Source organism: Coregonus lavaretus, assembly GCF_964263955.1.
Source record: "Coregonus lavaretus genome assembly, chromosome: 13".
Classification (NCBI taxonomy): domain Eukaryota; kingdom Metazoa; phylum Chordata; class Actinopteri; order Salmoniformes; family Salmonidae; genus Coregonus; species Coregonus lavaretus.
Genome location: NC_140000.1, coordinates 18,742,471 through 18,761,736, shown reverse-complemented (window position 1 = coordinate 18,761,736; position 19,266 = coordinate 18,742,471). Strand labels below are relative to the sequence as shown.

The 19,266-nt window shown below is 42.6% G+C and overlaps 1 protein-coding gene and 1 pseudogene across 2 annotated transcripts; both read left to right on the top strand.

The window, feature by feature from the left end:
- Positions 1 to 3,309: 3,309 nt before the first annotated feature.
- LOC311139094 (C-C chemokine receptor type 5-like) lies at positions 3,310 to 4,711 on the top strand. The gene has a single exon (XM_084173977.1). It carries the CDS (start codon positions 3,369 to 3,371, stop codon positions 4,317 to 4,319), a length of 951 nt encoding a protein of 316 aa, XP_084030103.1. The 5' UTR covers positions 3,310 to 3,368; the 3' UTR covers positions 4,320 to 4,711.
- Positions 4,712 to 7,059: 2,348 nt separating this feature from the next.
- Positions 7,060 to 18,905, top strand: LOC311140128 (C-C chemokine receptor type 5-like; annotated as a pseudogene). Its single transcript has 2 exons — positions 7,060 to 7,338; positions 17,870 to 18,905. The product of its transcript is annotated as a C-C chemokine receptor type 5-like (transcript).
- The last annotated feature ends 361 nt before the right edge of the window (positions 18,906 to 19,266 follow it).

Sequence of the window (19,266 nt, the reverse complement as noted above, 5' to 3'; positions counted from 1 at the left end):
TGAATGCACAAATCTTCAAGAGACTCAGAGAAGAAACACCAAAGAGCTAATTGATCATTAATCATGTCAGGTGAGTACTTTTTGTCAACATCCAGAAACCTATTGAAGATACAAAATCTATATCTATTTTTAAGAGGTAACACAACAATTATTGATGCTAGTGAAATAGTTTGCATTAAAAAATTAACAAAAATTACATAATTATTTGAAGTGATGAATAGAGTTGAAAAAGATAGCTGTTGGATTACCGTACTCAATTTGTGACCTAATTTAAACTTTTGCTAATAATATAGTATAAACTTCTAGTATGAACTTATGTGCACTCTCTAGTATAGACTACTTACAGGGCTCTCCAACCCTGTTCCTGGAGAGCTACCCTCCTTTAGGTTTTCAATCCAACCCCAGTTGTAACTAACCTGATTCAGTTTATCAACCAGCTAATTATTAGAATCAGGTGTGCTAGATTAGGGTTGGAGCGGAAAAAAAACTAAGAGACGGTAGCTCTCCAGGAACAGGGTTGGAGAGCCCTGGCTATGACTTTCTAGATTTCTTTGACTGTGCAGTAAACACATGTAAGCACCTGAAGGTGTCAGAGCAGCGCCATAATCTGTATAATCAGCCTGTATAAAAAACAAAATATGCTTTTCTGCTGAAATCTGTGTAAAAGACTGAAAGGAATGTGAGTCTTATTTACTACATTTAGTTATTGCTTGCTTTTCTAAAGTCTACCAACCTTGCCAGCAGGCATGCCAGCTAATATAGTTCAACAAGTTAGCTACTCTAACTTGATTGATAGCCTGAAATGGCTTCTTGGTAGCTAGTTATGAGGTTGGGACATAAGGAACTATCTGGACTAGCTAAAGCCAACTTCATAAAATTGCTAGGTAGCTAGTAGTATTACAGAGAAACAAACAAACAAATTTAACATTTAAAAAATAAATAAAACATGACAAATCTGAGGGGGCATGTGCCCCTGTGGTGCCTATAGGCATGACGACTGTGTTTGTGTGTTTACTTGTTTGTTTGTTTGTTTGTTTTGATGAATATTCATTACAATGATAATATTTCAAAGGAACAACTTAAAGGGGAAATTTGTGATTGACACATCCATTTTTTTACTTTAAGTTAATTATATATAACCATTGATTTGTAGAGAGTATAATTTATTATTCAGTTAAACTGTTGTACTCCAACAGAAATCTAAAATGTAAGATTGTTTCACTCCATTGTTTGTAAACAATGTAATTGTAAACAAACATTGTATAGCTTAAAAACATGTTCAAAACTTTAATGTTGATCTCATGGATGGTCAGTCCTTGAATGATTCCATAGCTACAGTATGTACAGTGCATTTGGAAAGTATTCAGACTTCTTGACTTTTTCCACATTTTGTTACGTTACAGCCTTATTCTAAAATTGATTGTTTTTTAAATAATCCTCATCAATCTAAACACAATACCCCATAATGACAAAGGGAAAACAGGTTTAAAGTGTTTGCAAATTTATGCAAATGTATTACAATGTTTGCAAATTTATTACAAATAAAAAACAGAAATACCTTATTTACATAAGTATTCAGACCCTTTGCTATGAAACTTGAAATTGAGCTCAGGTGCATCCTGTTTCCATTGATCATCCTTGAGATGTTTGTACAACTTGATTGGAGTCCACCTGTGGTAAATTCAATTGATTGGACATGATTTGGAAAGGCACACACCTGTCTATATAAGGTCCCACAGTTGACAGTGCATGTCAGAGCAAAAACCAAGCCATGAGGTCTAAGGAATTGTCCCTAGAGCTCAGAGACAGGATTGTTTCGAGGCACAGATCTGGGGAAGAGTATCAAAACAAATTCTGCAGCATTGAAGGTTCCCAAGATAAGAGTGGCCTCCATCATTCTTAAATGAAAGATGTTTAGAACCACCAAAACTCTTCCTAGAGCTGGCCGCCCGGCCAAACTGAGCAATTGGGGGAGAAGGGCCTTGGTCAGGGAGGTGACCAAGAACCCGATGGTCACTCTGACAGAGCTCCAGTGTTTCTCTGTGGAGATGGGAGAACCTCCAGAAGGACAACCATCTCTGCAGCACTCCACCAATCAGGCCATTATGGTAGAGTGGCCAGACGGAAGCCACTCCTCAGTAAAAGGCACATGACAGACTGCTTGGAGTTTGCCAAAAGGACTCTCAGACCATGAGAAACAAGATTATCTGGTCTGATGAAACCAAGATTGAACTCTTTCGCCTGAGTGCCAAGCGTCATTTCTGGAGGAAACCTGGCACCATCCCTACTGTGAAGCATGGTGGAGGCAGCATCATGCTGTGGGGATGTTTTTCAGAGGCAGGGACTGGGAGACTAGTCAGGATTGAGGGGAAGATGAACGGAGCAAAGTACAGAGAGATCATTGATGAAAACCTGATCCAGAGAACTCAGGACCTCAGACTGGGGTGAAGGTTCACCTTCCAACAGGACAACGACATCTCTGGAGAGACCTGAAAATAACTGTGCAGCGACGCTCCCCATCCAGCCTGACAGAGCTTGAGAGGATCCCCAAATACAGGTTTGCCAAGCTTGTAGCATCATACCCAAGAAGACTTGAGGCTGTAATCGCTGCCAAAGGTGCTTCATAAAGTACTATGTAAAGGGTCTGAATACTTATGTAAATGTGATATTTCCGTTTTTTTATTTTTTATATATTTGCAAACATTTCTAAAAACCTATTTTTGCTTTGTCGTTATGGGGTATTGTGTGTAAATCATTTAATCAATTTTATAATAAGGCTGTAACGTAACAAAATGTGGAAAAAGTCAAGGGGTCTGAATACTTTCCGAATGCACTGTATATGAATATGGAGCCAACAAGGTTAAAAATCTGTCGCAGTGCCCTTGAGCAAGGCACTTAACCCCAATTGCTCCAGGGGCGTTGGACAATGTTGACCCTGGCCATGACCCACTCCCTGCGGGTGTCTTAGGGGGAGTTGGGATATGCAAGAAACACATTTCCATTACAAACTTGAACAAGTAAACACCCACAAGTGTGTAACAGGACTAATATAAGAACCTCCCCCCAAAATTATTATTACAATTGGTGGTTACATTTCTCCAGCCCCATCACTCAGCTGTTTACCCAAACAGTGGTGGGGTGCACCCTTTTTTATTGTTTGAACTGCAGATTGCCACTTTGACTATTCAGGTTGATTTTGAGTGAAAGCACACCACCTTGACCAATAACAATACTATTTCTGTCTTTCTACAGACGAGGATATTGAGCAAACAGGATTAGACTATTCAGACTACTACAATGGCACACAAGAGTTATATACATCAGAGGGTCAGCCATGCAACAATGGCAATGTGAAGGCGTTTGGACGGATGTTTCTGCCTACACTCTACAGCCTGGTTTTCATCGTGGGCTTCATCGGTAACGGCCTGGTGGTCTGTGTCCTGGTGAAGTTCAGGAGGGCCAGCAGCTTGACAGACCTCTGTCTCTTCAACTTGGCTCTGTCCGACCTTCTCTTCGTCACCTCCCTGCCTTTCTGGTCCCACTACGCCACCGCAGCCGAGTGGCTCCTGGGGGACTTTATGTGCCGACTGGTAACCGGACTGTACATGCTGGGGTTTTATGGCAGCATCTTCTTCATGTTGATCTTGACAGTGGATCGCTATGTGGTCATAGTCCGCGCTCATACCATGGCCAGGTACAGATCAGTCAGAGTAGGGGTCGCTCTGTCTCTGTTCATGTGGGCTCTCAGTCTCTGTGCCTCTTTGCCTACAATCATCTTCACAAAAGTAAATAATGAGTCCGGGTTTACAACATGTAAACCAGAGTATCCAGAGGGTAGCATGTGGCGTCAGGTTTCTTATTTAGAGATGAATGTCTTGGGTCTACTTCTCCCCCTCTTTGTCATGGTGATCTGCTATTCTAGGATCGTTCTGATGTTAGTTAAAATCAAAAGCACTAAAAAGCACAAAGCCATCAAACTGATATTCATCATAGTAGTGGTCTTTTTCTGCTTTTGGACCCCATACAATGTTGTAATTCTCCTGCGTTATCTGGAGACACAGAACTATTTTGGGGACTGTACAATTCACAAGAACATAGATCTGGCAATGCAGTGGACAGAGGTGATAGCGTTCACACACTGTTGTTTGAATCCGATCATCTACGCCTTTGTAGGGCAGAAATTCATGAGCAATGTCCTGAAGTTACTAAGAAAATGGATGCCAATGTGCTTCGCCAGGCCTTATGCTAGTGAGTTGTCTGAACGAAGAAGCTCAGTCTATTCCAAGTCTTCTGAAATAACATCTACAAGATTGCTGTAGTTTGACTTGTATACAGGCACAATTCAAATATAAAAACTCTGAGAAGAGAAAAGGTAGTAAAAGATGTAAGGAAAAACTACAAACAAATGAAAGGGGGATTTCTTGACACTTTGAAAGTGTGGCACTCAGCCACCCTAGCTGTGAATCTATGCTGACAGTAGATACAGTAGTTATCAGCTGCTCTTTTGTATCTTTACATGCCTTTGTTGATAGATCCCATTAAAGAGTGTTAGTTGAGTCCTCATGTGGCATTGTGTGAAGTGTGAAAAAAGTATGTACAGTGCATTCGGAAAGTATTCAGACCCCTTCCCTTTTTCCATATTTTACAGCCTTATTCTAAAATGGATTCCCTCATCAATCTACACACAATACTCCATAATGACAAAATGAAAACAGGTTTTTAGAAATTTTTAAAACAGAAATACCTTATTTACATAAGTATTCAGACCCTTTGCTATGAGACTCGAAATTGAGCTCAGGTGCATCCTGTTTCCATTGCTCATCCTTCAGATGTTTCTACAACTTGATTGAAGTCCACCTGTGGTAAATTCAATTGATTGGACATGATTTGGAAAGGCACACACCTGTCTATATAAGGTCCCACAGTTGACAGTGCATGTCAGAGCAAAAACCAAGCCATAAGGTCGAAGGAATTGTCCATAGAGCTCCGAGGCATTATTGTGTCGAGGCACAGATCTGCGGAAGGGTAGCAAAACATTTCTGCAGCATTGAAGGACCCCAAGAACACAGTGGCCTCCATAATTCTTAAATAGAAGAACTTTGGAACACCAAGATTCTTCCTAGAGCTGGCCGCTCGGCCAAACTGAGCAATCGGGGGAGAAGGGCCTTGGTCAGGGAGGTGACCAAGAACCTGATGGTCACTCTGACAGAGCTCCAGAGTTCCTCTGTGGAGATGGAAGAACCTTCCAGAAGGACAACCATCTCTGCAGCACTCCATCAATCAGGCCTTTATGGTAGAGTGGCCAGACGGAAGCCACTCCTCAGTAAAAGGCACATGACAGCCCACTTGGAGTTTGCCAAAAGGCACCTAAAGGACTCTCAGTCCATGAGAAACAAGATTCTCTGGTCTGATTAAACAAAAATGGAACTCTTTGGCCTGAATGCCAAGCGCCACGTCTGGACGAAACCTGGCACCATCCCTACAGTGAAGCATGGTGGTGGCAGCATCATGCTGTGGAGATGTTTTTCAGCGGCAGGGACTGGGAGACTAGTCAGGATCGAGGGAAAAATGAACGGAGCAAAGTACAGAGAGATCCTTGATGAAAACCTGCTCCAGATCGCTCAGGACCTCAGACTGGGACGAAGGTTCACCTTCCAACAGGACTACAACCTTCGGGACAAGTCTCTGAATGTCCTTGAGTGGCACAGCCAGAGCCCGGACTTGAACCTGATCGAACATCTCTGGAGAGACCTGAAAATAGCTGTGCAGCGACGCTCCCCATCCAACCTGACAGAGTTTCAGAGGATCTGCAGAGAAGAATGGGAGAAACTCCCCAAATACAGGTGTGCCAAGCTTGTACCCAAGAATACTCAAGGCTGTAATCGCTGCCAAAGGTGCATCAACAAACTACTGAGTAAAGAGTCTGAATACTTATGGAAATGTGATATTTCATTTTTCAATTCTTAATAAATTTGCAATAAAAACCAGTTTTTGCTTTGTCATTATGGGGTATTGTGTGTAGATTGATGAGGGGAAAAAATAATTGAATCAATTTTAGAATAAGGCTGTAACGTAAATTTTTTTGGAAAAAGTCAAGGGGTCTGAATACCTTCCGAATGCACTGTAAATATGGTTATATTTGTTCAAAAATGTAACGATTGATTCACTTTTTTCTTCCATTTTTGAGTTTGTATATTACAGCTTTTTTCATCTAAGAATGTGACAGAAACCTGACTGGGGCTTCTGCTTTTTAACAAGCTAACCACAAAGCTACGCTGTGTTTTCTGGGGTGCGAACTAAAAAGTGTCACAACACTGCTGTCTGTTTAAAAAAAAACACAAATAAAAAAGCTGAAACTTCTGGTTTGTAAACAGACAACACCATTTTTTTTTTTTAACCACACTTTTGATAGTTTGTTCATGGTATACTATATTCTGTATGTAATGGGCATTTAGAAAATCTCAATAAAGAGTTTTGTTCAGTGACATTTCCCCCCTGTACCTTTACTTGATGACTTATTCAGCTTGGTCTACATGCACAGAGAGACATCACTTCACACCAAAACAACTAAAACAACACGGGAACATAGCCTTGAAATAGCTTACATGGAATAAGGAAGTGAGACTTTTCATTAATAGCTTTGTAGAACTAATCTTCCAGGAAACGTATATTGTCAAACCTCATCTAATATGGAAGCAATCCATTGTAAGATAAGCACAAGAGGCTGGAAAAAGCCCAGAGCAGTGCCCCTAAATCATGTAAAATATTAAGTGCCTTGCTCAAGGGCACAGCGGCAGCAGGCAGCACATGAGGTTCTGATGCCAGCAACTCTGTGGTTGCCGGCACACTCCCCTTCGGTTACCGGCCTACCTCTCTAACCTCAACCCCCTTCTACTACTACAGACATAACCCACACAAGGACTACTTCCATGTATGAATGTTACGGAATGCACCTTTTAAAATGTTATGTACTCTATTCATTTTTCATTTGTATCTTTCCATCTGAATAGCAGTTCAAAGCAGCATCTACATGCGTGAAAGATATCTGTATGTTTGATGATGTTTCCCTCACCCACACTCATTCCCAGTCAGTCAGTATCTTGTTATAGGGCCATTACAGGAAACCCATATTCACACCTCAGCCTGCTCAACGCAGCAATGCAAAGAAAAGAGTTATCTAGAGCACACCTTAGTAGAAAAAAGTTATAGTCATTGGTACAAAAGAATAGAGTAGAGAACCTAAAAGTAGTTTCCCGGCCACACTGTTTCAACCAACACGTTATCACCAGAGGGAAGGTTACTGCGTTCAATCTGTACATCAGAAAAGAAGAGATTGGGGTAAATAACTTGTATTTTCACTTCATCATAGCCTGCATATAGACATACAGCCTACAAATATACACGCAGGCACAGACACTCTGTGAATGGGTGTTAGCCTCACAGGAACTACAAAATGGGGTCTGTCAGCAAGGGGTGTCAGTATTTAGCAAGTGATGGTGGGTGATGTGTGAGATCATCTGGGTTGTGGTTTGATTCTGGTTAGGATTAAAGAGGATGTAGAAATAGTCTTTAGATACAATTACAGTTCTGTGGTTGATTTTTTTTGTGCATCTATCAATACATACATTCTACATTTACATTTTACATTTTAGTCATTTAGCAGACACTCTTATCCAGAGCAACTTACAGTTAGTGAGTGCATACATTTTTCATACTGATGGGACAAAAATCGTTTTGAAAAGGTTGTTTAATTTGAAGACATTCTTTTTAAAAGAAGACATTGTGTTAGTACATTAATATGGCCCTACGGGGCAACAGCTTTTAAAATAAACAATGAGCGTCTCAAGGCTTTTTAGCTGTTGTTCTTTGAACAAAATAAATATCAGTCTTCACCTTACATAACCTTGACAACGACAGTAATAAATGCCTTGTTGTTAGACATAAGATTTCCGAAAATGTATTATAAGGGGCTGTTTCTTTGTTATCTCCATCAAGTATGTAAATTGGGTTAATTCCCACAGGTTGTTTCGAATTACACATTTATCTTCATATCAGTCATCATCATGTTTTAAAGTTCATCATTACACTCTGTGATTCATTTGAAAGCATTGTAATTAATTTGAAAGAATCATTACCCAAGTTAAAACACAGTTACCATGGAAACTGATATATTACATGTTGATAAAGTAGTAAGTAATACAAATATGATGCCATAATGGTGTACACAGGAGGATGAGTGACAAATAATAGCGTTAACATATGATTTTATCATCTCTGGCAGTGTGCAGGTAACCATTCAGAACAATAGGCATAGAATTAGGAATTAGAATACTAGAATGGATATGAATCTTCTTATGATGGGATAAAAGTCAGCCATTTTGGTCATGGAGTGATAAGATATTGTGTAAAATAATGGATTTGAAGAATGTTTCTGCACTGTATGTTTGTTAGCTAGCTAGCCAGACAGTTTTCGAAGGAATGATTCCATTCTTTTTTCAAATTCCATTCAAACAATACAGTCAATACACATCCATACACTGTCTGAAATCAGTTGATGATAGGACTTAGACAAGTTGTAAATGCAACGAGTACTGATATTGTATCATAGCGTTCCAAGAAACAAAAACGGTTTCAAGTTTCAAGTTTTATTGTCACGTGCACAAGTACAGTGAAATGCCTTTCTTGCAAGCTCTACCAGTAGTACTATAAAATGAAGTCAAGTAAGACAAAAACACATGAGAAATAGAAATAAGAAGAACATGAGAAAGTAAGTAAGCTATGTACAGGGTCAGAGCCAATACCATATACAGAATACAATGTGCAAGGATACTGGAGTGGTAGGGGTAGATATGTATAGGGGTAAGGTGGCTAGCCATCAGGATATATGATAAACAGAGTAGCAGCAGTGTACAGTCGTGGTCAAAAGTTTTGAGAATGACATGAGTATTGGTCTTCACAAAGTTTGCTGCTTCAGTGTTTTTAGATATTTTTGTCAGATGTTACTATGGTTGTCACGGTCGTTTACAGACGGGACGGACCAAGGCGCAGCGTGATATGCATACATGTTTATTTATACTGAATAAACACCACGACAAAACAACAAATGAAACGAAACATGAAGTCCAAGGTAGAAAAACAACATACCTCACACAGAACAAGATCCCACAACTAACTAGTGCCAAAAGGCTGCCTAAGTATGATCCCCAATCAGAGACAACGAGCGACAGCTGCCTCTGATTGGGAACCACACCGGCCAACATAGAAATAGACATACTAGAACACCAACATAGAAATATACAACATAGAACATACACACCCTGACTCAACATATACGAGTCCCCTGAGTCAGGGTGTGACAATGGTATACTGAAGTATAATTACAAGCATTCCATAAGTGTCAAAGGCTTTTATTGACAATTACATTTTTACGCAAAGAGTCAATATTTGCAGTGTTGACCCTTCTTTTTCAAGACCTCTGCAATCCGCCCTGGCATGCTGTCAATTAACTTCTGGGCCACATCCTGACTGATGGCAGCCCATTCTTGCATAATCAATGCTTGGAGTTTGTCAGAATTTGTGGGTTTTTGTTTTTCCACCCGCCTCTTGAGGATTGACCACAAGTTCTCAATGGGATTAAGGTCTGGGGAGTTTCCTGGCCATGGACCCAAAATGTTGATGTTTTGGTCCCCGAGCCACTTAGTTATCACTTTTGCCTTATGGCAAGGTGCTCCATCATGCTGGAAAAGGCATTGTTCGTCACTAAACTGTTCTTGGATGGTTGGGAGAAGTTGCTCTCAGAGGATGTGTTGGTACCATTCTTTATTCATGGATGTGTTCTTAGGCAAAATTGTGAGTGAGCCCACTCCCTTGGCTGAGAAGCAACCCCACACATGAATGGTCTCAGGATGCTTTACTGTTGGCATGACACAGGACTGATGGTAGTGCTCACCTTGACTTCTCCGGACAAGCTTTCTTCTGGATGCCCCAAACAATCTGACTTTACCCCAGTCCTCAGCAGTCCAATCCCTGTACCTTTTGCAGAACATCAGTCTGTCCCTGATGTTTTTCCTGTAGAGAAGTGGCTTCCTCGCTGCCCTTCTTGACACCAGGCCATCCTCCAAAAGTCTTCGCCTCAATGTGTGTGCAAATGCACTCACACCTGCCTGCTGCCATTCCTGTGCAAGCTCTGCACTGGTGGTGCCCCGATCCTGCAGCTGAATCAACTTTAGGAGACGGTCCTGGCACTTGCTGGACTTTCTTGGGCGCCCTGAAGCCTTCTTCACAACAATTGAACCTCTCTCCTTTAAGTTATTGATGATCCGATAAATGGTTGATTTAGGTGCAATTTTACTAGCAGCAATATCCTTGCCTGTGAAGCCCTTTTTGTGCAAAGCAATGATGACAGCATGTGTTTCTTCCATCAATCCTATTAGCCAATCTTCAATCATTGGATAACAAATTGGATGACCTAAGATTACGGTTATCCTACCAACGGGACATTAAAAACTGTAATATCCTATGTTTCACCGAGTCGTGGCTGAACGACGACAATGATAACATACAGCTAGCGGGCTATACGCTACATCGGCAGGATAGAACGGCTGACTCCGGTAAGACAAGGGGTGGCGGTCTGTGTATATTTGTAAACAACAGCTGGTGCACAAAATCAAATACTAAGGAAGTCTCGAGGTTTTGCTCGCCTGAGGTAGAGTATCTTATGATAAGCTGTAGACCACACTATCTACCAAGAGAGTTTTCATCTATATTTTTCATAGCTGTCTATTTACCACCACAAACCAATGCTGGCATTAAGATTGCACTGAATGAGTTGTACAAGGCCATACATCAACAGGAAAACGCTCATCCAGATGCAGCGCTCCTAGTGGCCGGGGACTTTAATGCAGGGAAACTTAAATCCGTTCTACCTAATTTCTACCAGCATGTTAAATGTGCAACCAGAGGAAAAAAAACTCTAGATCACCTTTACTCCACACACAGAGACGCATACAAAGCTCTCCCTCGCCCTCCATTTGGCAAATCTGACCATAACTCTATCCTCCTGATTCCTGCTTATAAGCAAAAACTAAAGCAGGAAGCACCAGTGACTCGGTTAATAAAAAAGTGGTCAGATGACGCAGATGCTAAGCTACAGGACTGTTTTGCTAGCACAGACTGGAACATGTTCCGGGATTCTTCAGACAGCATTGAGGAGTACACCACATCAGTCACTGGCTTCATCAATAAGTGCATCGATGATGTCGTCCCCACAGTGACCGTACGTACATACCCCAACCAGAAGCCATGGATTACAGGAAACATCCGCACTGAGCTAAAGGGTAGAGCTGCCGCTTTCAAGGAACGGGACTCTAACCCGGACGCTTATAAGAAATCCCGCTATGCCCTCCGACGAACCATCAAACAGGCAAAGAGTCAATACAGGGCTAAGATTGAATCGTACTACACTGGCTCTGATGCTCGTCGGATGTGGCAGGGCTTGAAAACTATTACAGACTACAAAGGGAAGCACAGCCGCGAGCTGCCCAGTGACACAAGCCTACCAGACGAGCTAAACCACTTCTATGCTCGCTTCGAGGCAAACAACACTGAAGCATGCATGAGAGCACCAGCTGTTCCGGATGACTATGTGATCACGCTCTCCGTAGCCGATGTGAGTAAGACTTTTAAGCAGGTCAACATTCACAAGGCCGCAGGGCCAGACGGATTACCAGGACGTGTACTCCGAGCATGTGCTGACCAACTGGCAAGTGTCTTCACTGACATTTTCAACATGTCCCTGACTGAGTCTGTAATACCAACATCTTTCAAGCAGACCACCATAGTCCCCGTGCCCAAGGACTCTAAGATAACCTGCCTAAATGACTACCGACCCGTAGCACTGACGTCTGTAGCCATGAAGTGCTTAGAAAGGCTGGTCATGGCTCACATCAACAGCATTATCCCAGAAACCCTAGACCCACTCCAATTTGCATACCGCCCCAACAGATCCACAGATGATGCAATCTCTATTGCACTCCACACTGCCCTTTCCCACCTGGACAAGAGGAACACCTACGTGAGAATGCTATTCATTGACTACAGCTCAGCATTCAACACCATAGTGCCCTCTAAGCTCATCACTAAGCTAAGGATCCTGGGACTAAACACCTCCCTCTGCAACTGGATCCTGGACTTCCTGACGGGCCGCCCCCAGGTGGTAAGGGTAGGTAACAACACATCTGCCACACTGATCCTCAACACGGGGGCCCCTCAGGGGTGCGTGCTCAGTCCCCTCCTGTACTCTCTGTTCACCCATGACTGCATGGTCAGGCACGACTCCAACACCATCATTAAGTTTGCCGACGACACAACAGTGGTAGGCCTGATCACCGACAACGATGAGACAGCCTATAGAGAGGAGGTCAGAGACCTGGCCGTGTGGTGCCAGGACAACAACCTCTCCCTCAACGTGACCAAGACAAAGGAGACGATTGTGGACTACAGGAAAAAAAAGAGGACTGAGCACGCCCCCATTCTCATCGACGGGGCTGTAGTGGAACAGGTTGAGAGCTTCAAGTTCCTTGGTGTCCACATCACCAACGAACTATCATGGTCCAAACACACCAAGACAGTCGTGAAGAGGGCACGACAAAGCCTATTCCCCCTCAGGAGACTGAAAAGATTTGGCATGGGTCCTCAGATCCTAAAAAAATTATACAGCTGCACCATCGAGAGCATCCTGACTGGTTGCATCACCGCCTGGTATGGCAACTGCTTGGCCTCCGACCGCAAGGCACTACAGAGGGTAGTGCGTACGGCCCAGTACATCACTGGGGCCAAGCTTCCTGCCATCCAGGACCTCTATACCAGGCGGTGTCAGAGGAAGGCCCTCAAAATTGTCAAAGACTCCAGCCACCCTAGTCATAGACTGTTCTCTCTGCTACCGCATGGCAAGCGGTACCGGAGTGCCAAGTCGAGGTCCAAAATACTTCTCAACAGCTTCTACCCCCAAGCCATAAGACTCCTGAACAGCTAATCATGGCTACCCGGACTATTTGCACTGCCCCCCCACCCCATCCTTTTTACGCTGCTGCTACTCTGTTAATTATTTATGCATAGTCACTTTAACTCTACCCACATGTACATATTACTTCAACTACCTCAACTAGCCGGTGCCCCCGCACATTGACTCTGCACCGGTACCCCCCTGTATATATAGCCTCCCTACTGTTATTTTATTTTACTTCTGCTCTTTTTTTCTCAACACTTTTTTTGTTGTTGTTTTATTTTTACTTTCTTTGTTAAAAATAAATGCACTGTTGGTTAAGGGCTGTAAGTAAGCATTTCACTGTAATGTCTGCACCTGTTGTATTCAGCGCATGTGACCAATAAAATTTGATTTGATTTGATTTGATTTAACCCTCCTTTTAAAGCTTCCAGTCTGTTATTCTATCTCAATCAGCATGACAGAGTGATCTCCAGCCTTGTCCTCGTCAACACTCTCACCTGTGTTAACGAGAGAATCACTGACATGATGTCAGCTGGTCCTTTTGTGGCAGGGCTGAAATGCAGTGGAAATGTTTTTTTGGGGATTAAGTTCATTTTCATGGCAAAGAGGGACTTTGCAATTAATTGCAATTCATCTGATCACTCTTCATAACATTCTGGAGTATATGCAAATTGCCATCATAAAAACTGAGGCAGCAGACTTTATGAAAATTAGGATTTGTGTAATTCTCAAAACGTTTGACCACGACTGTATATGATGATTTTATGTGAGTGTGTGTGGGTGTGTGTAGAATCAGTATGAATGTGTGTGCGTGTTACATGTGCGTGTGAGCAAATGGTGTGTGTGTGTGTGTGTGTGAGTGAGTGTGTAGAGTCAGTGCAAAAATGTAAATTAAATAAAAGGGTCAATGCTAATAGTCTGTGTAGCCATTTTGTTAGCTAATTAGCAGTCTTATGGCTTGGGGGATAGAAGCTGTTCCGGAGCCTGTTGGTGTCAGCTCCGGTACCGCTTGCCGTGCAAAAGCAGAGAGAAGAGTCTATGGCTTGGGTGGCTAGAGACTAACACTTTTCTGGGCCTTCCTTTCACACTGCTTGATATTGAACTCCTGGATGGCATGGAGCTCGGCCCCAGTGATGTACTGGGCTGTCCGCATCACCCTCTGCAGAGACATGGTCTGTTTACATTTACAGTGCCTTCAGAAAGTATTCAGACCCCTTGACATTCTGTTAGTTTACAGCCTAATTCTAAAATTGTTTTTGTTTATTTTTTTATTCCTCATCAATCTACACACAATACCCCATAATGACAAAGCAAAAACAGGTTTTTAGAAATGTTTGCTAATTTATTAAACATAAAAAATGAAAATATCACATTTACATAAGTATTCAGACCCTTTACTCAGTACTTTGTTGAAGAACCTTTGGCAGTGATTACAGCCTCGAGTCTTCTTGGGTATGACGCTACAGGCTTGGCACACCTGTATTTGGGGAGTTTCTCCCATTCTTCTCTGCAGATCCTCTCAAGCTCTGTCAGGTTGGATGGGGAGCGTCGCCGCACAGCTATTTTCAGGTCTCTCCAGAGATGTTAGATCAGGTTCAAGTCCGGGCTCTGGCTGGGCCACTCAAGGACATTCAGAGACTTGTCCCGAAGCCACTCCTGCGTTGTCTTAGCTGTGTGCTTAGGGTCGTTGTCCTGTTGGAAGGGGAACCTTGGCCCCAGTCTGAGCGCTCTGGAGCAGGTTTTCATTAAGGATCTTTCTGTACTTTGCTCTGTTCATCTTTGCCTCGATCCTGACTAGTCTCCCCATCCCTGCCGCTGAAAAACATCCCCACAGTAGGGATGGTGCCAGGTTTCCTCCAGACATGACGCTTGGCATACAGGCCAAAGAGTTCAATCTTGGTTTCACCAGACTAGAAAATCTTTTTTCTCATGGACTGAGAGTCCTTTAGGTGCCTTTTGGCAAACTCCAAGCGGGCTGTCATGTGCCTTTCACTGAGGAGTGGCTTCCGTCTGGCCACTCTACAATAAAGGCCTGATTGGTGGTGCTGCAGAGATGGTTGTCCTTCTGGAAGGTTCTCCCATCTCCACAGAGGAACTCTGGAGCTCTGTCAGAGTGACATTCGGGTTCTTGGTCACCTCCCTGACCAAGGCCTTTCTCCCCCGATTGCTCAGTTTGGCCGGGCAGCCAGCACTAGGAAGAGTCTTAGTGGTTCCAAACTTCTTCCATTTAAGAATGATGGAGGCCACTGTGTTCTTGGGGACCTTCAATGCTGCAGAAATTTTTTGGTACCCAGAAATGTTTTGGTACCCTTCCCCAGATCTGTGTCTCGACACAATCCTGTCTCGGAGCTTATGTAAATAAGGTATTTCTTTTTTATTTGTAATACGTTTGCAAACATTTTTCTAAAATTTCTAAAAACCTATTTTTGCTTTGTCATTATGGGGTATTGTGTGTACATTGCTGAGGATTTTTATTTAATTAATCAATTTTAGAATAAGGCTGTAATGCAACAAAATGTGGAAAAAGTCAAGGGGTCTGAATACTTTCCGAATGCACTGTATACTGAATATAAATATAAACGCAACATGAAACAACTTCAACGATTTTACTGAGTTACTGTTCATATAAGGATATCAGTCAATTGAAATACATTTGTTAGGCCCTAATCTATGGATTTCACATGACTGGGCAGGGGCGCAGCCATGGGTGGGCCTGGGAGGGCATAGGCCAACACACTTTGGAGCCAGGACCACCCACTGGGGAGCCAGGCCCAGCCAATCAGAATGAGCTTTATTACAGACAGGAATACTCCTCAATTTCATCAGCTGTCTGGGTGGCTGGTCTCAGTGTATTTTAGAGGCTATTTCTACAGAAACATGGCATAAAACCCGTATAAACTGTATATATATTTACAGTTGAAGTCGGAAGTTTACATACACCTTAGCCAAATACATTTAAACTCAGTTTTTCACAATTCTTGACATTTAATCCTAGTAAAAATTCCCTGTCTTAGGTAAGTTAGGATCACCACTTTATTTTAAGAATGTGAAATATCAGAATAATAGTAGAGATAATGATTTATTTCAGCTTTCATTTCTTTCATCACATTCCCAGTGGGTCAGAAGTTTACATACACTCAATTAGTATTTGGTAGCATTGCCTTTAAATTGTTTAACTTGGGTCAAACGTTTCGGGTAGCCTTCCACAAGCTTCCCACAATAAGTTGGGTGAATTTTGGCCCATTCCTCCTGACAGAGCTGGTGTAACTGAGTCAGGTTTGTAGGCCTCCTTGCTCGCACAAGCTTTTTCAGTTCTGCCCACAAATGTTCTATAGGATTGAGATCAGGGCTTTGTGTTGGCCACTCTAATACCTTGACTTTGTTGTCCTTAAGCCATTTTGCCACAACGTTGGAAGTATGCTTGGGGTCATTGTCCATTTGGAAGACCCATTTGTGACCAAGCTTTAACTTCCTTACTGATGTCTTGAGATGTTGCTTCAATATATCCACATAATTTTCCTTCCTCATGATGCCATCAATTTTGTGAAGTGCACCAGTCCCTCTTGCAGCAAAGCACCCACACAGCATGATGCTGCCACCCCCGTGCTTCACGTTTGGGATGGTGTTCTTCAGCTTGCAAGCGTTCCCCTTTTTCCTCCAAACATAACGATGGTCATTATGGCCAAACAGTTCTATTTTTGTTTCATCAGACCAGAGGACATTTCTCCAAAAAGTACGATCTTTGTCCCCATGTGCAGTTGCAAACCGTAGTCTGTCTTTTTTATGGCGGTTTTGGAGTAGTGGCTACTTCATTGTTGAGTGGCCTTTCAGGTTATGTCGATATAGGACTTGTTTTACTGTGGATATAGATACTTTTGTACATGTTTCCTCCAGCATCTTCACAAGGTCCTTTGCTGTTGTTCTGGGATTGATTTGCACTTTTCGCACCAAAGTACATTCATCTCTAGGAGACAGAATGCTTCTCCTTCCTGAGCGGTATGACGGCTGCGTGGTCCCATGGTGTTTATACTTGTGTACTATTGTTTGTACAGATGAATGTGGTACCTTCAGGCATTTGGAAACTGCTCCCAAGGATGAACCAGACTTGTGGAGGCCTACAATTGCTTTTCTGAGGTCTTGGCTGATTTATTTTGATTTTCCCATGTCAAGCAAAGAGGCACTGAGTTTGAAGGTAGGCCTTGAAATACATCCACAGGTACACCTCCAATTGACTCAAATGATGTCAATTATCCTATCAGAAGCTTCTAAAGCCATGACATCATTTTCTGGAATTTTCCAAGCTGTTTAAAGGCACAGTCAACTTAGTTAATGTAAACTTCTGACCCACTGGAATTGTGATGCAGTGAATTATAAGTGAAATAATCTGTCTGTAAACAATTGTTGGAAAAATTACTTGTGTCATGCACAAAGTAGATGTCCTAACCGACTTGCCAAAACTATAGTTTGTTAACAAGAAATTTGTGGAGTGGTTGAAAAACGAGTTTTAATGACTCCAACCTAAGTGTATGTAAACTTCCGACTTCAACTGTATATGTTCATATTTTAAGTTGACAATAATTATATTACACAATTTCTAATATCACATGCCTATAACATGCCTTTCTGATATCACATTTCCGCATATGTAAAATCATGATTATGCCTCTACTGCCATTCATTCCAATTAGACTGGTTTGGGGTTTCTCCTTGACCAATATGGCTGCCATTTTAACCCCATTCTGGAACTTTGAGGGTTTATGACATAGCCCCTCTACTAATTTAATAGGATCTCTATGACAATAGGTTTCACACAATACAGCATTGATTGTTAACTAACAATTCACACCATCCTTTTTTCCTCAGCAAGATGAACACAACCGAGGCCACCAGCAAAGACTATTACGATTACTATTATGGCAACCCCTGTAGCACTGGCACCAGTCTAACCCGAGGGACCAACTACCAGCCCATTCTCTTCTACCTGGTGTTCACCCTGGGTCTGACAGGCAACAGTCTGGTGCTCTGGGTCCTCCTCAAGTACATGAAACTGAAGACCATGACAGACATCTGTCTGCTGAACCTAGCCCTATCTGACCTGCTCCTCGCCCTCTCTCTGCCTCTCTGGGCCTACAACGCCCAGGGTCATGAGTTTGAAGGGGACAGTCCGTGTAAGATCATGGCTGGTGTCTACCAGGTGGGCTTCTACAGCAGCATCCTGTTTGTGACCCTGATGAGTGTGGATCGCTACCTGGCCATCGTTCACGCCGTGGCCGCCATGAGGGCCAGGACGCTGCGTTATGGAGCGCTAGCGAGCGTCATCGTCTGGGTAGCGTCCATCGCCGCTGCTCTCCCTGAGGTCATCTTCGCAGCGGTGGTGAAGGAGAATGATGAGGACAGTGGTTCAAGTTGCCAGCGGATTTACCCAGAGGACACAGAGAAGACATGGAAGTTGTTCCGGAACTTTGGTGAAAACGGAGTGGGGATTATCCTATGTCTGCCCATAATGGTATTTTGTTACATCAGTATTCTCACTGTACTACAGAGGTTAAGGAACTCCAAAAAAGACAGGGCCATGAAACTGATATTCGCCATCGTGGTTGTGTTTATAGTCTCCTGGGTCCCTTACAACGTTGTGGTTTTCCTCCGGACCCTTCAGATGTTTGACATTGGGAATAGCTGTGAGGCTTCAACACAGGTTGATACAGCTATGGAGGTGACAGAGACCATAGCGCTGGCTCACTGCTGTGTCAACCCAGTCATCTACGCTTTTGTAGGAGAGAAATTCAGAAAGTGTTTGGGCACTGTGCTCTCTAGATATCCATTGTGTAAAAAGCTCAGCAAACATGCAATGGGAAGCAGCAGAGCTTCAGAAAACGAGACTTCTAACACACCTGTGTGATTCTACTGCTGAAAGACGATACTTCCACTGCTGAAAACCTGTTTGATGCATTTTCACTGACAAAAACACTTCAGTTGGAAAGCAGCAGGTCGAGCAGAAGACCAATTTCTGTGTCGTTTGGAATAATGAAGTATTCCTCTTCTTCTTCTGAACACAAACCTGCATATAAATTAAGTGTAACTGTATAATATTTGACTGTAAATGTATTTTGATGAGCTCTGACTATTTGATTGAGCGTGATGGGCTGTTTATGTTTTGATTACCCATGTACTTATTTCATGTACAGTATAGGCCAGCACACATTTTTGATATAGCATAATATTAATATGTTTTGCATAGAGATTATCTCAACTTTTGTTCT